Here is a 19,668-nt window from a genome sequence, read left to right as displayed (position 1 = left end):
GCTCGTTTTCGTTGACTAAAAAAGCCGTCTCAGTTTGAACGGAATATGATCGTATAAAAAAATTACTTATTTGACTTAATTCTCCTGCCATGTCAATAAATTCTTCTCACGTTTGAGTCTAGAGACACTGTGCATTTTTCTCCACCAGGTGGAGTGCAACAGCAAACTGGACCCAACCACAACCTCATTCCTAAAGGTACCGTTATTATTTTTAATACCAATAAACAATATGAAATCTAGCGACTAAACTAATGCATTTCCTGCCCTGAGTATTTATTATATCATGTCTCTCAGATGGCGGACGCTGGAGGGATGCCACAACTCACTCAGGTAACACCTTTATTCAATTCAACCCCATTCACATCATTAATCTGATGAATCGTAAAAAGGATTATAATGCAAATGTTTTTTCACATTATTCTTTATTGTGTCGCCGCAGCCAAGCAAACTGACCGAAGCGTTTAAATACTTCATCCAGGGAATGGGATACAGTGAGTAGTTTTTAGTCACAATGATGTCATTTGTCTGGATTGCATTATAGTGCTACTGTCAATACGTCGCTATTCCAATGAAATAGAAGGTTTTTCTCTAACTGACAGATCACAGGTTGATTATAATGCACTCATTCTACAGTTTAACAGCAACAAATCTTTTTTTGTGTGCACGACCAATGCTGCAGACTTTAAAAAAGATTTAAGTCAGTGCTAATGCGCTCTGCCATGTGGCGCTATTTACCACTTTACATTCTCATGTGACTCATTTTCTTTTTTATAATTAACATGTGAATGGCTAAATTGAAATACAAATGCTGGTAAGGGAATAACGGTTTCTAATTAAAAGGATGTAAGTGATGAGATGAACAATTTTCTGTAAATTTATATTCATAAAGAATTTTGCAGCTGAGCTTAATAAAACTTTCTGTGAGAGTGGCCCAGATCGATCAAACTTGGTGGGATTGGAGAGGATCTGTCAAAGTTTTTGTAATAGTGGGCTGAACTTTCTGAGCACGTGCGGAGTTTGTCCGAATTTCTGCAGGAGTGTGTGTGAAATTAGTTTAAGATTCTTAGGAGTTGTTAGACCAATCACACACACACACACACACACACACACACACACACACACACTTACACACACACACACACACACACACACACACACTTACACACACACACAAAGACTGGTTGGGATTGTTAGAACTTTCTGGAGAGAGGGTGGATTTGGTCACACTTTTTGATTGGAGTGGGTGGGAATTTGACACTATTTGGTTGGAGTGGGTGGGAATTTGACACTATTTGGTTGGAGTGGGTGGGAATTTGACACTATTTGGTTGGAGTGGGTGGGAATTTGACACTATTTGGTTGGAGTTGGTGGGAATTTTACACTATTTGTTTGGAGTGGGTGGGAATGTTACACTATTTGGTTGGAGTGGGTGGGAATTTGACACTATTTGGTTGGAGTGGGTGGGAATTTGACACTATTTGGTTGGAGTTGGTGGGAATTTGACACTATTTGGTTGGAGTGGGTGGGAATGTTACACTTTTTGGTTGGAGTGGGTGGGAATTTTATACTATTTGTTTGGAGTGGGTGGGAATGTTACACTATTTGGTTGGAGTTGGTGGGAATGTTACACTATTTGGTAAAAGTGAGTGAAATTGTTACACTTTTTGTGAGATTGTAAACGTTCGCACCACTCTACAGTATTATTACACCGGACATATTATGCAGTATTATTACACCATGACCGAAATCCTCTAAAGTATATTCTGTCTTTCTGTTCTTCATCAGTGGCTTCCTCCTGCATGACCCGTCTGTCCCGCTCACGCACCACCTCCCTCTCTTCATCCTACTCCCTGGAGGGCTCTCGCTCACGATCACGCACTCTCTCCCAGGGCTCCGTTGGTGGAAACATGCCCCCTAGCCCCTCCAACACAATGGAGGTGTCCTGCTGAAGAGCAAGAGAAAGATTATAAGACAGAGAGAGAGAGGGGTAGATAGATGGATGGATAGATGAATAAGTGGAAAGCCACTACTTTTGTGAGGGTCATAACAATCAGTCATATCCATTCATCAAAGTGTGAAGCAAGAAGAGAGACATAGAGAGCGTTATACTCCTCTTACCAAACTAAATCTCATTCTCATATAATTCGCTCATCCCATACTTGGGGAAAATGAGAGATTCTTAAAGGAAGTGAAACGGAAACAAGGGGCACGGGGAGAGAGGGAGAAAAAAAATCTCTCTCACTATCCCTCTGTCTGCTTTACATCTGAGGTGCAGGTAGGGGCCTGTAGAGAGACCCAAGATGTAGTGATAACCAATAGTAATACTTCTAATATAGCATATTGATTAACAATGATATCAAAATCATGACAATAATGTAATAAAAAAAAAACAACTTTTGCTTAATTACATGTTGGGAAAAAAAACAATCGAGTAGCGGTACTCATCACGTGTCTTGAGTTCTTTTGGTATACTATTTGGTGTGTTTGGAGTGGGCTTTTGTATGGAATTTAATTGTAATATTCATGTGACGCTTATAGGGCCATGGTACCAGGTGTTGGATAAATACCAATGTCTTTCGGTGGCAGCCAGCTCATGTCTTCCATTAGACTTATTTGAGAACAAAAATAAAGTGGGAAAATGTTAAATTTGTGAAAAAAAGTATTAATGAGACGTTAGAATCGTTAACTGCTCCCAACTGCGTGGTCGAATCGCTACAATCGCTTTTGGATCTTAATTATGTGAGAGTATAAGAATTATGGAGATGTTGAATTTTACAGTTAAAAAGTTATTTTTTTTTTTTTTACCTGGATATTTTTTTCAACATCAGCAGAATTGATTTTATTTTAGTACGGCTGTATCCCAAACGCTGAGTGTTTGAAGAAATCCAATCAACCAAGTAATAAGTCTAAAACGAACTTAACGCTGGTGTAAGATCTATAAATCAGCACGTTACTGAAGCCCAAAAATTCTTACTGCACTTTAAATAGAAACAAATTAGTCATTTGAACATATTGGATCTCACAATGCCTACAGTTTATTAACATACAGTATACCCCCAGATACACTTCCAATTCCAGAGAAAAACACAATGACCCTTATTTAACAAAGTTGTGTAAAATTAAGCTCAGTCTTGGATCCGTGACGTGACACGAGAAGAAAACGTGCATTTGTATAATGAAATTATCTGTTGCCTGGAGTTTTAATGCAAAAAAAAAAAAAAAAATGCTGAATCAGCTCCATCTGATGAACTTACTAACTAATTCTTTATATACATGCCCCATACATGACAGTTCCTGATTTTACCTCACAATCTTTGAGCTGTTTAAGGTTCCATTCGGCAGGAAAGTTTATCGAATGTTTGTAGCTTAGTTTGCATCCCTTTTTTTGAACTCCGGTCAGATTTGACTGAAATCACAGCGTATGTGTAAAACCAATCAAATTGTTAGTTTATTTAAAAGACATGAGTTAATAAGTTATGTCTGATTTTTGTATTATTATTATTATTCTTATTATAACCTAGAAACTGCAATATATAAAACTCTGAATCCCAGGGCAATGCTTTATGATGCCTTTATAATACACATTCATTACTGTTACTTAAATGAGCCACTTGGATTTCCATTGACAAACTACTACACTATTACTGCACTACGCCCCATTAAATAAATTTGACTTATAGGTTACCTTATACTGCTTTACTCACAATATTGGCTTACTATCGATGATTGACAATACTTATATTTTAGTTTTTAGTTTTTTAGCCTCATGAATGGCCTCCTCTATCAAAGCAATCATGATTCTGACAATGATGATCTGCCAGCAAATCCACTGCCATTACAGTGTCACTAATAATAGTTAAACGAGGAGAAATTGATCTTCAAACTAAGGTGTATGGATTTCAAGCTAATCCTTGGACACACATCTGATGTGTGTTGTCTTTGTGTGTTTGATTACACACTACTAATCAAAGCTTCAATATCATTTTTGATCCAATACAGAAATCAGTCGTTCAATTCAGTCACAAATCTGAAGTTGCTCGTTTACGGCGTACACTGCCAGCGCATTAGCTAACTAGCTTTTGCCTGAAAGCCTCTGGAGAAACTGGCAAGTTTAACCCGATGTAACAAACAGCCATATATTTATGGGTACAGCCAAATTACAAGCCAATACAATACCCCTAGACAGCACTTTTGTATTGAAGAAGCCATGATAATCAGCCCAGCACTGCCGTATAACACCAAATCATTAGACAATTCTCTGTAGACATGACACAGTATCTTGTCAAGAGTTTGCTATACGTATATGTTTGATAGGCCACATCGGTGTACGTGTCTCATGTAGCCAGATCGCACTTAAACCTAGGGACTTGGTTCCAATTCTGTTTTTAGGATTTCCTTAGCAGCTCCAGAATTTCCTGAGGTAATTGAAAAACTTAAAAAAAAGTTCTTATATTGAAGACCATTGCTAGCAAGGAACTGCTGCAACAAATGATCACAACAGAAGTCCAAGTAAGCAAAACCATCGACTCAGTTGAATCGTAGCCAGATTTTTTTTATTTCTAGGGGTTTTCTGTAAAAGCGAATAAAGTAGCTGTTACTATCTCTCTTGCTGCGAGTGGTGATTGGTGGCGTCGCACTATTGAATTGTACCGGATGTTAAAAACACTATTGAAACCCAAGGCTGGTTCATGTCTTTAGTGCTTTAGTTGGAGCTAAAGAACAGCAGTTGCTGAAATATGGCATTGCTAGTGTAAGGCTTCACCAAAAATGAGTAAAGGGAAAAGTCTCAGTTTACTCCAGGGGGTTAAAAGGGTAAAAAAATAATGGAAGTGTCAGTTCTTGGGCCGGAGCTGTGTGATTTTGTTCTTCCACTTTATATATTATTTTATTTTTTTTACTTTATTTTTTTTCTCTAATCATACCCTTTTTAAATGCTCAATCCTCCCAGTGTTTCTTGTTGTACTAGGTTACTGTCTCACTGTTCTCACAGGTTAGTCAGTGTGCTAGTTCTTGTGTAACCTTTTTTTAGTATTAGAATGTAATAAAAAGGGGGGATTAACATTATTAACAAAAACGTGTGTAACAAACTACAATCCAAGTTTCTTGTGTGGATAATTATGTGTAATGCTATGAACAACCGAAAAAAGCTATTAATAAAAAGGAAGTAAACCAGGCTGGCTTGCTCGAATTTATTGTTTGCAATTATTATTATTTATTTTTATGTATATTCTACTATTTTTTATATTTTTCTTAAACATCCTTGATAACATTTTATTATACTGCTATTCTTTATTTAGTTTTTTTAAATCAGCCTTTATCAGTGTTGAAACTTTTTAATAATTAAAAAACAACTCTAATAAAATACATAATTTATTAAACAAATAAATGGTTTAAACAGTTTTGAATGAGAAAATATTTAATTTCATGAAACACCATTTGTAAGTTACAAAGTTTTAAATTGAACAATTGGGTGAAATCAATAATCGAATCTGAACAAAATTATAAACAACACTTGTTTTTGCCCCATTTTTCATGAGCTGAACTTAAAGATCTAAGACTTTTTCTATGTACACAAAAGGCCTATTTCTCTCAAATATTGTTCATAAATCTGTCTTAATCTGTGTTAGTGAGCACTTCTCCTTTGCTGAGAGAATCATCCACCTCACAGGTGTAACAGATCAAGATGCTGATTAGACAGCATGGTTATTGCACAGGTGTGCTTTAGGCTGGCCACAATAAAAGGCCAATCTTTATCACAGCACAATACCACAGATGTTGCAAGTTTTAAGGAATCATGCGATTGGCATGCTGACTGCAGGAATGTCCACCAGAGCTGTTGCCCATGAATTGAATGTTTATTTCTCTACCGTAAGCCGTCTCCAAAGGCGTTTCAGAGAATTTGGCAGTACATCCAACCGGCCTCACAACCGCAGACCAGGTGTAACTTCCACATCTAGCAGCTTCACTTCCAAGATCCAAGATTGTCTGAGACCACCCTGGACAGCTGCTGCAACAATCGGTTTGCATAACCAAAGAATTTCTGCTTAAACTGTCAGAAACCAGTTAAAAAATTTAAAGAAAATAAATAAATAAGAGACAAGACTGGGGAGTTCATTTACATTAATTTATATTTGTATTGCGCTTTTAACAATGGACATGGTCTCAAAGCAGCTTCACACAGACAATGCGGTAAAAGAATGAATAAAATGCTGGCGACTGTGGCAAGGAAAAACTATCTCAGGTGGCATAAGGAAGAAACCATCTGGGTTGCACAGAATGTCCATTTATTACAGCTAAACGATATTGAGGTGCAGTGAAGGTAATCAAATGCAAACTGTAGTCCTGAGTCAGTGTAGCAGACTGTTGACATTAACTGCAGTCCAAATCCATCCTCAAAGCTCCAGTTCTTACTCCGGAATTTCATTGAACCACCCAAGGCGTTGATGAGAAACCGTCCCCAGCTGCACAGAGTGGCTTCCAATCGAAGAGAACACAATTTAAAGGCAGGCCTGGATGAAGTGGCAGCTCCGAGGAGGGGAGAGGGGCAGGAACACTGGTCACTGGTACCTCAAGCTCACCAAATGTCTTTATTCCTTCCATCCTTTATTCATATACACCCTTGATATGTGGAATTGTCAGGATTTCTCCTTTGAAGAGAAATTCTTAAAGCTGGACATAAAACACAAAAGAATCCATATCGTGAGACTGTCATAAAACTGAAAGTAGCCGCGAGTTCACGGCGGTGCAAAACAATGTGCTACAAATTTTATTTCTGGTATGGAGTGAGTAGCCGTAGTGACACTGTGCTAACGCTAAATTGTTTTACACCCCTGGCATTGTTGTATGTTTAAAGGTTTAATAATACTTTAAAGAAATGAAAAGAATAAACAAACTCGCAGTCTGCCATTTAATACATTCACGAGGAAACTCAGATTTATGTTCCACATGTAAAAAGGATTGCATTCATTTACCGAACTGAAAGCCCTGTACTGAAAAAGTTTGGTGTACTGTTACATGCCTAATTTACAATGATCAAAGGATCCATGGCAAAGGACCAAGCCTAATCCTTGATCCCCACAAAAATCTATAAAGCACTTTGTGTGTGCATGTGTGTATATATGAATATAAATAATAGATAGATAAATAGATAGATAGATAGATAGATAGATAGATAGATAGATAGATAGATAGATAGATAGATAGATAGATAGATAGATAGATAGATAGATAGATAATGTATATATGTATTATAAATGGACAATGAGTGAAATTGTGGGAGTTTCACACAAAATGAAGAATAACACAAAACATCTAAAGAAACATATTTTCTTTTATTGAACCTTAATGTATATGAAGGTTTGAGTTGCAGTGCTGCGAGAGAAACTGATATTCATTGATCATGAAGAAAAATGTTGGAATGCAGGGCAGAATAAATCGCCAAGGTTTCACTGACATCCACTTGTTTAAAATACAGTTGAGAGAAAAAATAACTACGAGCACATATGTGCTAAAAAAGCGGATCATAAACACAATGTTTTAAAACGAAAAAGTATAAATAGGAGCCATAAAGAATACATTACATTTTAACTTTGCAAAAAGTCATAGAAGTCACATGATTGTTTCCTCCGAAAGTATTAACAAAGGTACTAAAGACAGGTGAGGTAGACAATCGTTTTTCATGTAAGTACTTGGTTACAAAGTGCTTACAATATGGATATAATACAAAAGCAAAGACATATACAAACAAAACCAGCACATAAAGTAATGATGGCATCAAAGGTCACAATACTAAGAGCTATAAAACATAAGAGATTAAGAATGGGTTTAAACATGTCATGTAAAAGTGTCCACTGCAAACCCATGAGTTACATACCCATGAAAATAAAATGGTGTATTCTGGATTAATGTGAGGCAGGTCAAAAGTCATTGAAAAAAGTAAGTCAAACAAAAAAGAAAAGAAAAAACAAGTGCAATAGTCCATACATTAAAAACAAATGCATCAAAGACTTTCTTAATGTCTAGAAAGGACAAATTTTAGGGTTATGATGAATCATCTTTGTACATTTGTCCTAAACTTCTGGAGATTTCACATAGTATGAATTTCATTGAACGGTGTACCAGACTGTTTTCTAAACATATGACAATTAACTCTTGAATCTATTTTATGAGGATACAGCAACACTTGGAACAAGGTTAGTGAATACCAGAGGTGGGAAGTAACGGAGTACAAATACTTTGTTAGTGTACTTAAGTAGATTTTTTTGGTATCAGTATTTTTACTCCACTATTTATTTTTCAGACAACTTTTTACTTCAACTCATTACATTTTTACACAAATATCTGTACTTTTTACTACTTACATTTTCAAAACCGGCTCGTTCTTTAGTTTTAATCCATTGATTTGGTGAAATTTTTTTTTTATTTTCACTGTGCGCCGATTTCAGCCGAACAACTGATTTCCTGTCATTGCGTGTATTTTTCAATCCACTGGTGTATAAAGTACGGACTCTCACTCACCACAGAAGGCAGTAAGAAGTTTGGGGTTAATGTGGATGAGACAGAGGGAGTCAGTGATTTAACATGACCGAGAACAGACACATTCCTGATCATCATCATCTTTTCTCTGCTTGTGTTCTATATGTGGATCTTCAGCCTGGATACATTCATTAGGTAACAACATTTTTAAATCGTTTTGTATTAATATATATATATATATATATATATATATATATATATATATATATATATATATATATATATATATATATATAAATGTGTGTATGTATGTATTCAGAGCGCATTTCTGTTTCACCATTTTTATAGAAAATGTAAATACATAAATAAATAACTAAATAAAAAAGAGGCGCAATTAAAACCTTCAGCAAAAAATAAGTTTATCCACGACGTCCTTTCTTAGATATAAAATAAATAAATAAACTCCAGATAAAAATATATTTAATCAGTAAACTTTTGTTTTATTTCTGAGCCAAGTCTCAAATCAAACACCAAATCCACCATGTTTTACACAATTAACCCTCTGGGTGGCGTTTTGTGGGATTTTCCCTTTATAATGGCGATACAAACTTAAATTACTGTCTTTATTGATCGTACAGATAAAAACAATACATCATTCAAATCTGTAAAATGTCTATAATTTTCTATATATAAGCTTCCTGACATGACTTGAAGAGGTGCAGTTTCTCCGGTATCACCTCATTAACTGTCCGTGTGGAAACATAGCAAAGGCTCTTAATGATGTCCACATGTCTCTGCACTGATATAGCGTTTATATTTAATCACTGTACATATGTTTACATATATATCACATGCTGTAAATATGATACATGTTTAACACCTCCAAGCTGCTAGTTTTGGGCACCTGAGCAAGCACTTAACTCACTACTGCTCATTTAGTAAATGAGATCATTAAGAGTCGCTCGGGATAAACACTTCCAACAGGAAGTGGCTATATCTCGCTATCTTTGTCTCTCTATTTTCTCTATCTAATTGTCTCTGTGTCTCTTTTAGTAAATGTTTCTGTCTCACTGTATATGTCTCTCTCTTGCTGTCTCTATTTGTTTCTCACTCTTTCTAAAGCTGTGTCTGTGTCTCTTTGTCTTTGTCTCTGTCTTTCCTGCTTATTTACATGTCTATCAAAGTTTTGAGTTTTGAAAGTAATGCCATTAGCGATCTATGATGAAAGACTTCCCTGGTTCAATTCTTACCTCTAGTTTTATATTTAACATTATAAGAAGTTTTTAAAAACAGAACAATGAAAGGTCATTAAAATTGGTTGCTGGTAAATCATGGTATATCAGTGGTGCAGGTGTTGGAGATGTGGTTCTTGTACCTGAGTCACTTCTCATAGACTTCGAGTAACTGAGAGAATGAACAGGAAAGAGAAGTTTTGACCCTCTACCATCATGATCTAAAAGAAAACAGTGGGCTCTTAACTATAGAAAAACCAACAGTCCAATAAGCAAAGCCTTGTTTGCCACCCCTCTGGTAGTGTAGTGGTTAGTAATGCGGCCTCTGCTATCTGACTCACCCGGTTCAATTCCTACCCCTTAGCTATCCTTTAAATTGTTTAAAAAGTTTTATAAAAGAACCAAAAAAGGTCCTAAAAATCAGGATCTAGCAGGAGATCCTGTGGCTCAATTGGAAGAGCTTTACCTCTGGGTTGAGAGGTTGCCGTTTCAAACCCCGGCCAGGGTTCAAAGTTAAGAGTGTGGAAGGTGCCGGTGGCTGTAGTAAGGAAGGTGTCAGAAATGGCTGTGTGGAAGGTTGGATGTGGTTTCGGAGGGCGTATCCTGAAGCAAGGGGGCAATATCCTGACATCTGGCCCCCCGGTGTCTGAGTAGCTGGAAACAGGGGGTTATGAAGAAAAAACGTTTAAAAAAGTATCTACTTAGTTTTGCATATATAGGAAAAAATTCTGCCAAAAACCTATCACCCTCACTTTTTCTGAGACTGTGAAGCAGCAGGTCTTCACAGCCTTTGTTTGCAGTCAACTACCTCATTGCTCACCAGACACTACTTTCCACACAACTTAACCAGTGTGGGGACAAGCCAGATTTGAACCAGCAACCTCTGAGCTCAGAGACAAGGCTTTTACCACAAAGCCATCAAGTCCCACAGCACACCTTCTTTTTTTGGGGGTTTATCCTTCGTTTCATGTTTCAAAGCAAGAAATTCAGACCAGAAAGAAACAGAAAGCAGGATTCGAACCCTGAACCCCACCAATAGCAAAATACCAGTCTTAACCCACTGAACCATCGGGAAGGACCGGCTGCAACGATTGTTTAGAGCAGGTCTATCTTTTCTTTCAAACCATCAACACAAGCATATAATGCTAAAGACAGACGTAAGAAGCAAACCCATATCGTGACTAGCGGGGAAAATGCAGGATTTGAACCCTGATTCATACCATTAGCGAGGCACCAGCATTAACCCACTGAACCATCAGGAAGGACAAGCTGGGAAGCTTGTTTAGAGCAGGTCTATCTTTCTTTTTAACTCATCAAAACAAGAATATGAAGATGTAGGTATCAGGAATTTAACCAACCTCATGACTAGCAGACAGAAAGCCGGGTTTGAACCCTGACCACCAACATTAGCAAAGTACCAGCCTTAAGCCACTAAGCCATCAGGAAAAAACAGGATGGGAAGCTTGATTAGAGCAGGTCTATCTTTCTTTTCAAACCATCAACATAAGAATTTAATGCTAAAGAAAGATTTAGGAAGCAAATACAGATGTAAGTAGCACAAGTTGAACCAACATTGTAAATAGCAGGATTCGAACCAAGATCCCCACCACCAGCAGACACCAACGTTAACCCATTGAACCATTGGTGAGGACAGGCTAGGAAGTTTGTTTAGAGCAGGTTTATCTTTCTTTTCAACCCATTAAAAACAAAAAATATATCGCTAAGAAAAAATGTAGGAAGTGAATCCTGATCGTGACTGGCAGGCAGTAAGCAGGATTCGAACCCTGAACCCCACCAAAAGTACGACACCTGATTTAACCCACTGGACCATCAGAGAAGACAGTCCAGTAAGTTTGTTTAGAGCAGGTCTATCTACCTTTACACAAACACAAGACTATAAAGCTAAAGAGAGCAGGAACATAACCGACATCGCAACTAGCAGGATTCAAACCCTGATCCTTACCATCAGCAAGGCACCAGCCTTAATCCGATGAACCATGGAAGAGATCAGGCTGGGCTGCATGTTTAGATGAGGCACAAGCCTTAAACCACTGAGCGACCACTGCTGAAAAGCATGTGTTCTTTTTGGAGGGTTCATACTTTGTTTCATGCCAGCGCAGTAAGAAAGAAGGCATGTAGGACTGGCTTTGAAACCTTATCACCAGCATGGACTATATCAAGGACCATGTTCAGGCACAAGCCTTAACCCACTGAGCTACCACAAGAGTGCTTTTTTTTTTTATTTTTATTTTTTTAGTGGGGTTATCTTTCATTAAGACCAGGAAATCAATCCAACACAGAAAGGACAGAATTGAAATGTTTTCAGAGTGGACAAGGTACAGAAGTTTTATTTACCAACACAGCAACCAGCTCGACCAGGAATCAAACTCTCCAACTCATCCTCGTGGGGACCCTGACATTAACCCACTAGGCTATCACATCCATCCATCCATCCATCCATCGATCCATCCATCTATCTATCTATCTATCTATCTATCTATCTATCTATCTATCTATCTATCTATCTATCTATCTATCTATCTATCTATCTATCCATCCATCCATCCATCCATCCATCCATCCATCCATCCATCCATCCATCCATCCATCCATCCATCCATCTAATATGATGTGAGGTCCAGTTAACAGCTAAAACAGGTAGCAGTAATAACTACTTTTTACTTAAGTACATGTCTGAGCCAAAACTTCTTTACTTTCACTTGAGTAAAAAAATTATAATCAGTACTTCAACTTTTACCCGAGTATTTTAAAACATGAGGATCTGTACTTCCACTTAAGTAAAGGATGTGTGTACTTTTGCCACCTCTGGAGAATACATATAATCAATAAACATACACATATAAATAGAGGAACCTGGAGAACCTTCAAAAACTTTGTCCCGACCATAACCTGAGCGCTACATTGAGCCCTTGGCCCTGTGGCTGTGATGCAACTGTAATGGCTAAAAACAGTTTTGCTCTCAATTATATTGAGCTTTAAAAAGTCAACATGAAAGAATATATAAAATAGAATTAAAGTAAAATTGGGACAAAAATGTATCCTTAAAACACCATGTAGGAGCCCAACACAAGACCTTCTATCCCCAATGATTACAATTCCATATTCACAGCTGTATTACACATGTAAAGTATAGTGAAGAGCAGTGTTGGGCAGTAACGCCCCACAGTAACGCGTGGGCAGTAACGCGTTACCGGTATCGCGTTACTTTTGACAGTAACTAATACTGTAACGCGTTACTTTTAAAAATAAAGTAACTTCGTTACCGTTACTGTATGGTGCGTTACCTGTTACTTTTTTTAATGAATTAATTTTGGCTGAAGTGTAGACTACAGCCTAACCTGCTTACAGCAGCGACGCATTGTAGGATTGGTGGATGAACCACTGTATACATGAAGAAGACGCACTGTGGGCATGTCTCTGTTTATTCAGGTCTGTTTATGCAGTAATGTTGAGTCGAGGCGAGAGCAAGACGAATTTCTCAAAGTGGAAATATGCTCATTATTTCACTTTAGTTGAGCATAAAGACAAAAACTTTTTAGTCAAATGTAAGCTGTGTCTTTCTGGTTCGAAGCTCGTATCTACTGCGATAAACAGCAACTCCAAACTGTCAAAGCTCCTCCAGGAACTCCATGCCTCAATGAAGCTAGAAGCTAGAAGCTAACCCGGTGTTCTGTTCTACAATGTTGATAGTTTTCATAATTCAGCTGTGAAAGGAACATTTTTAAAAGCTCAACACAACAGCAGAAGCCACTTTAGTTTTTTATTCTAAATATATTATTATAACACATAAAAGTGCATTAATGGGAACATTAAAGAACGTTCTTTAAAAAAGTAACTAAAAAGTTACTTTTAACAGTAACGCATTACTTTTTGGTGTAAGTAATCAACAAAGTAATTGAGTTGAATTTTGAATGAAGTAACGAGTAACTGTAACTAGTTACTATTTTTTAGTAACAAGCACAACACTGGTGAAGAGTTGGCTTAGGCTTTAACTGAATATTTTGCTCAAGCGTTTAAAAAAAGAAAAGACCGTTTCTAGTGAGAATAAGGTGTCCAGTCCCAGTGAACGGATATTCATTATTTTTTGGAGTACCTCAATGAATCTGCCTTCTGTCAGAAGAACAGGGTGCAGCATCAGCAATAACACGGGGTATTTTTGTATTCGCACATTATAACCTTCACTTTCAGCTCTTTGTAAAACTTGTATTGCTTTCTGGATATTTGACTTGAGTATGTACTGCGTCAGTTTCTTTATCTTAAATTGATTGGTAAGCACATTGCCAGAAGCCATGTTGGGATCTTTGCTGGAGGACTTTATAAAAGTCAAAGTCAATTCCAACTTTTCAATGCAGGAGTCTACTGCTTCCTCAGCCAGCTCCAAGTCTGCCAATGCCTGAACAATATGCCCACTATTTGCTTGAGACAGTATGGACAATGCCCGATTGTACAAAGCAATGGCAGGCCAACAAGGATTGTTGGCAAGGGCTCTTGTGTACATCTCAATGCTGTCTGCATGGGATCCTTTGTGACGGAATGTGTTGCCAGTCCTTGCATAATGGTAGATCATAGAAGAAGGAGACTGGTAACAATACAGTTTTTCTTTTGCACTTTGCAAGTCTTTTTTTAATTGGATTTTTAATGTTTCTGTTGATTCCTTCTCATTGAACTTCATCAGAAGCCACATACCCCAACACTCATGAAGTGAAGCCACAATATCTTCATGGCTGCCTCTTTGAGGCTGTTTGTAAATTTCATCTAGAAAGTTGAGATAGTCAGAAAAAAGTTCCTCCTTTTTGGTGATTTTTGGTATGTCATCTTCAAGCATCTGTGACAGTCTTGTTTGTACAATCACATCTCTAGTCTGTTTTTCCATCTCCAGGCAAGTTGTTTTTGTGCTGTTTAGCAAGTATTCGAGGTCTTTTTTCATTGCCTCACAGTTCTTTTCATTGGGGTCTAACTGACACATTTTGAGTGTCTCTTCAAATGTATTCTCAGATAATCTTGGTGCAGCCACAGCAGCTGTTAGATCCTTTACAAGATTAAGTAACATAGAAGGTAACTTTAGTGCCATCATAAGTTTGACTGACTCAGAGAAGTGAGAGCAGCACATGATGAGCTGGGCAGAACCAGGGTTCCCTTCTCGTGCAGTTCGACCAAATGCTTGTTGCTCTACACGGATATTAAGGGGCAAAAACGTCTGCACCACAAACAGACCTCCTGATACATTTACATGAGGACATACTTTGAGATCTGTACCACGACCAGCCAGATTGGTTGCAACAATAACACAACCTCCGGTGACCACTGCACTTGTAACGTTTGAATTGTCAACATTGTTATTTGTGTACATTTTTAATTTGCTCATTGGAATGGTTTTTGAGAGTTCGGTGTGGATGATTTCTGCTCGTTTAATTGTTTCACAGATGACCAAGACTGCTCTTGAACCTCGATAGACTGTCTGGGTCACTTTCTTATTAACAACATTGCAGATTGCTTGTACCCACCCATTTTCATCGTTAATTACAATGCCGTCCTTCTCGTAAAGTTTCCTGCGTTTGAATGATGGGATTTTGCAAGTTTTAATGCCAGGGTACAGGTTCTGCAGCAAATCAAGTTCGGTTTTGTTCCCCAACGTTCCTGTGAGTCCATAAGTATATTTATAACTCCTGAATAAATTTACATTGGACTTGAAATTTGTTATCATGCACATATTTGACAGTCTGGTTTGGTGCTTCATTTCAAGAAATTGCTGAAGCCCATCTCCCCATTTCATGTCATTTTGCACGACTCCTGTAGAGCTGAAATCCACAGGAACGATACTATCCTTGTGCCGAATGTATTCATGGCCTAAAGTCATTGTTTTGGCAAGAAAAGCATTTTCAATCCATATTTTTAGCCTCCCATTTATGTGCTCTTGAAAGCCTGGAATGTGAAAATTAATATGTTTTAATGAATCTGCCGGGATCCCTAATGATGTTTCCGATGGCAGCATGTATGAATCCTCAGCCATTAGTGAGGAACGAATGAGGTCTAGTGCCTTCTCTACATCCACATCTTCAAACTGGTTGACAACAAACCAAATCTTTGCTAAGATTACATTTAGAGGCTCCATGACAGGCATCTCACTGTTTATGTAGACAACTTCTAGACCTTTGTCCAACATGAGGGAGTCCACTTCATCTACTATGACACATTGAAACTCCCTATCAGGTCTCACATTTTCTCTTTGGAACCGTTGTCTTAACCAGTCTCCTGCGAAATTCTGAGCCGTGCCATAGACCACTTGACATTTATAACACCCCCTTAGTTTGAGTACTTCTCTTTTATTTGTATTGTAATCCACAGTGATTTTTAATTGTTTATAAAATGAACCCCACTCTTTAGCATCACGCTCTGCAAGCACTGGGGAACTGGAGATAATGTCCACACTTTCTCCATTCATGGCACGATATGCAGCAAGCATAGCCACTATGCATGACTTTCCTTCTCCTGTACCAACCTGAATTAACTGTCTAGAACCAGAAAGAACAATGATGCACCAGCTCACCATTTGAGTTAACCTTGGGTTCCAACCTTTGGTATCTTTTACTGCTTTGCACAGCTTCATTAATATCTCCTTTTGATCTTTGTGGTGTGTTGGAACAGGACATGATCGTGACGAGGACACGTACAAAACAATGTCTTTAACCTGATGTAAAATCTTATCATCAATGTCTTTTGCTGCTTTAATTTCCTCGAGGATTTGTTCAAGGCTTTTCTCTTTAGTTTCGTTAACAAAGTTAGCAATTCTTCCTTCAATGTCATCCACAAATTGGTCGGGTACATTGTTAGCTAATAATTCTGACTTGCTGATCTTGTGAATTTCCACTTGGTAAAGTATTTTTGCCATCCATGTGTAGAAATCAGTCTTGACTTTCCTGACACCATATTGCTTCACAAGGGCCGTGAAAAAATCGACAAAATCATTATGACTCCACTGTCCATATTTAACCAAGTCAACAGATCTTGATAACAGTAGATGTGTTGAAGCCATAACCTGGGTTGGGGGTTCTAGATCATAGTGTACTTCAAGGTGCAGTGCCATTAATTAGTCCATCGTGTTGTTCCTAAAGTTAAGAACAAAACATTACACCGGGTGATTCAAAGTGTGCAAACGTTTTAAGGAAAATTTCTTAATAAACCTAGCAAACTGGTTAACAATTACACCTTACAACTTACACCATACATACAGTGTATACTGGTGATTTTTATTATAGAATAAGGATTCATTTAATTATAAATTTCCAAACAAAACCAACCAAACAAAAAAAAACCTCACCCATGTTTTTTTGTTGTTGTTGGTTTGAATAGGCCCACGTATCACACCATCCACTTCATGGAAGTTCCCATGTATTTACTTTTGCTTTTGGTTATTTTCATTTCCATGTAACAATATTTGGTTGGTTTATGATATCAGATATATTTTAGGTTACTTTTTACAAATTCATGCCTTTGATATTACCTTGATGTATACACTATATTTGCAGTGTAGTGTTTGCTTCTCTGGAAAGTCCATTTCTTAAGTCAGTGTTTGAGGTAAAATGTTATAAATCCAGTGATTCACTCTATAAGAAACCTATTGATTGTGTTTTCCTCGTAGGTATAACAATTATATAAGATTATATAAGATCTTATATATAAGATTAGCGTAACATCAACCACATTGTAAAGATCATACAACAAAATAATCATTGATGGGGTTTTGTGTTACCTTTATTTCTTATATTGTTTCACTTTTGATTAATCACGTGTTCTGAAATAAGTACCAGAAAGTTTATACCATGTTTCTTTAAAAACCTTACTCATACATGATTATATCAAGCTAATCAAACTCAGCTCACAGCTGAAGATACATCATCATCTACATTCAAATGGGAAAGATCCTGGAATAAATAAACATTATTGTGTTTTTTTTTTGTGTTACTTGTTTGTTACTTATCTTCAATAGTTTTTTCATAAGTAACAATGATTATAAATTGTTTAAAAAAAAAATAAAAATACAAGTTACATTTTAGATATGAATTAATTCATACTATCGATTTTTTCAACGTGACTAAGATTTATTCCATGATAAATGATCAGAAAAATTGTCTATGACAAACACATTTAAATTACTGGTACACAAATTACAGGTGCTCTTTACATGATGTTCTTTAGTATAACAAACTTTCTCATGCTTACTTCACAGGTAGTGATATCGTTATTTAGAGGTGATAGAGGTCGCCAGGTAAGACAGTATCCAAAATTATTTGGAAACTGTCGAATGAACTTACTTATATAGACAGCTAGAGGAATTCCCCGCAACTCGTTTACTTTTACTTTCGGTTAGTCATGTGCTCTCTAGGATTAATGGGGCATTTATTACCTGAAAAAGAAATGCCTTTAGTATAGTATTTCCTGTGTGTGGTATATATATCTTTTTTAATATCTTTTTTTTTGTAACAGTTTTTGTTAAATCCCATGACGAAGGGAAAAAGACTTTTTAAATTAAAAAATAAAAATATGAACTGTTACGTGCTATTACTTTCACTTTCTTTCCTTCAAGAAGTCATATCCTGAAGTCATGTCCTCACATGGGTTTTTTTATCACTGCTATGCAGATGACACTCAACTAATCTTTTCTTTCCCTCCATCATATACCACAGCTTCCGCTTGAATCTCGGCATGCTTGACAGACATATGGATGAGTGCTCACCAACTAAAACTCAACCCCAGCAAAACAGAACTGCTGGTCATCCCACGCGATTCACCTCCAGGTCAAGATCTCCAAATAACACTTCATGACTCTCTGCTCTCCCCTTCAGCCACTGCTCGTAACCTTGGGGTAACTATGGACAATGAACTGTCCTTCTTTCCACATGTCGCTAATGTGGCTCGTTCTTGTCGATTTCTTCTCTACAACATCAGAAGGATTCGACCATTTCTGTCGACACAGGCTGCCCGGGTGCTTGTTCAGTCTCTTGTGATTTCAAGACTCGACTACTGCAACTCTCTGCTGGCGGGTCTTTCCCTGAACGCTATCCGTCCACTGCAAATGATCCAAAACGCAGCTGCACGACTAGTGTTCAATCAGCCCAAGTTCTCGCACACCACCCCACTGCTGCGCTCCCTTCACTGGCTTCCACTAGCTGCACGTATCAGATTCAAAACACTGATGCTTGCCTACAAGGCCAAAAATGGACCAGCACCATCTTACGTCAGAGACCTCATCACATCTCGCACTGCACCACGCTGTCTGAGATCCTCCAGCACTGCTCGACGTGGTGCTTCTCTCAGAATGAAAGGTAAATACACATTAAGGCTCTTCTCTGTTCTGGCACCGAGGTGGTGGAATGAACTTCCCCTAGATGTCTGTACAGCAGAGTCCCTGATTATCTTCAAGCGACGACTGAAGACCTTCATCTTCCTGAAACACTTAAATTAGCACTTTCCAAGTTTGTTATATTTATATTTAAGTTTGTAATCTGGCGTACCAGTGTAGATTTATTCATTACTAGAGATTTAAAGCACTTTTGTACGTCGCTCTGGATAAGGGCGTCTGCTAAATGCCGCAAATGTAAATGTAAATGTAAGAAAAAAAGGTCAATTGAATGAGGTGTTATGCGGCAGTTTTTACATTATCTCATGTTTGCAATATCTCAAGCTGTTTACATCCTCTGACCTCCTAGTGCTCAGCAATCTTCTTCATACCGGATGTCAAAATAAAAATGTAACCATTATACATGTAGCTGTAGTTATAATAGGTAAATAATGCAATGTGTTAAGATGAAAGAACTATTTGTTTCCCTTCTTTTTCCCCCTATACCTTTTGCAATTCAAGGAATTTTCTCAGTGGGAAACATTACAGATCCTGGCATAAATAAAGTGTTTGTGAAGTCTGTGTGAAGAACAACAAAGGTGC

At 37.5% G+C, this 19,668-nt stretch overlaps 2 protein-coding genes across 3 annotated transcripts in view; one reads left to right on the top strand and one right to left on the bottom strand.

Annotated features, from left to right (window-relative positions):
• ndrg2 (NDRG family member 2) overlaps nt 1–5,173 on the top strand; it is a 55,553-nt gene extending 50,380 nt beyond the window's left edge. For both annotated transcript variants that reach the window (XM_083532953.1, XM_083532954.1), the window contains 4 exons: nt 149–196; nt 295–330; nt 440–491; nt 1,786–5,173. In XM_083532953.1, coding sequence (XP_083389079.1) covers nt 149–196; nt 295–330; nt 440–491; nt 1,786–1,949 — 300 coding nt within the window. In that variant the 3' untranslated portion in view covers nt 1,950–5,173. The remainder of the gene's footprint in view (nt 1–148; nt 197–294; nt 331–439; nt 492–1,785) is intronic.
• Nucleotides 5,174–13,521: 8,348 nt separating this feature from the next.
• LOC310721265 (uncharacterized protein) lies at nt 13,522–18,041 on the bottom strand. Its single transcript, XM_083532797.1, has 2 exons — nt 17,949–18,041; nt 13,522–16,834 (listed from the first exon to the last, which is right to left on the bottom strand). The coding sequence occupies exon 2, from the start codon at nt 16,810–16,812 to the stop codon at nt 13,717–13,719; it is 3,096 nt and encodes a 1,031-aa protein (XP_083388923.1). The 5' UTR covers nt 16,813–16,834; nt 17,949–18,041; the 3' UTR covers nt 13,522–13,716.
• Nucleotides 18,042–19,668: the final 1,627 nt, after the last annotated feature.

The sequence above is a fragment of the Silurus aristotelis genome (assembly GCF_946808225.1).
Source record: "Silurus aristotelis genome assembly, chromosome: 27".
Lineage (NCBI taxonomy): Eukaryota > Metazoa > Chordata > Actinopteri > Siluriformes > Siluridae > Silurus > Silurus aristotelis.
This window is presented reverse-complemented; position numbering and strand designations above follow the sequence as displayed.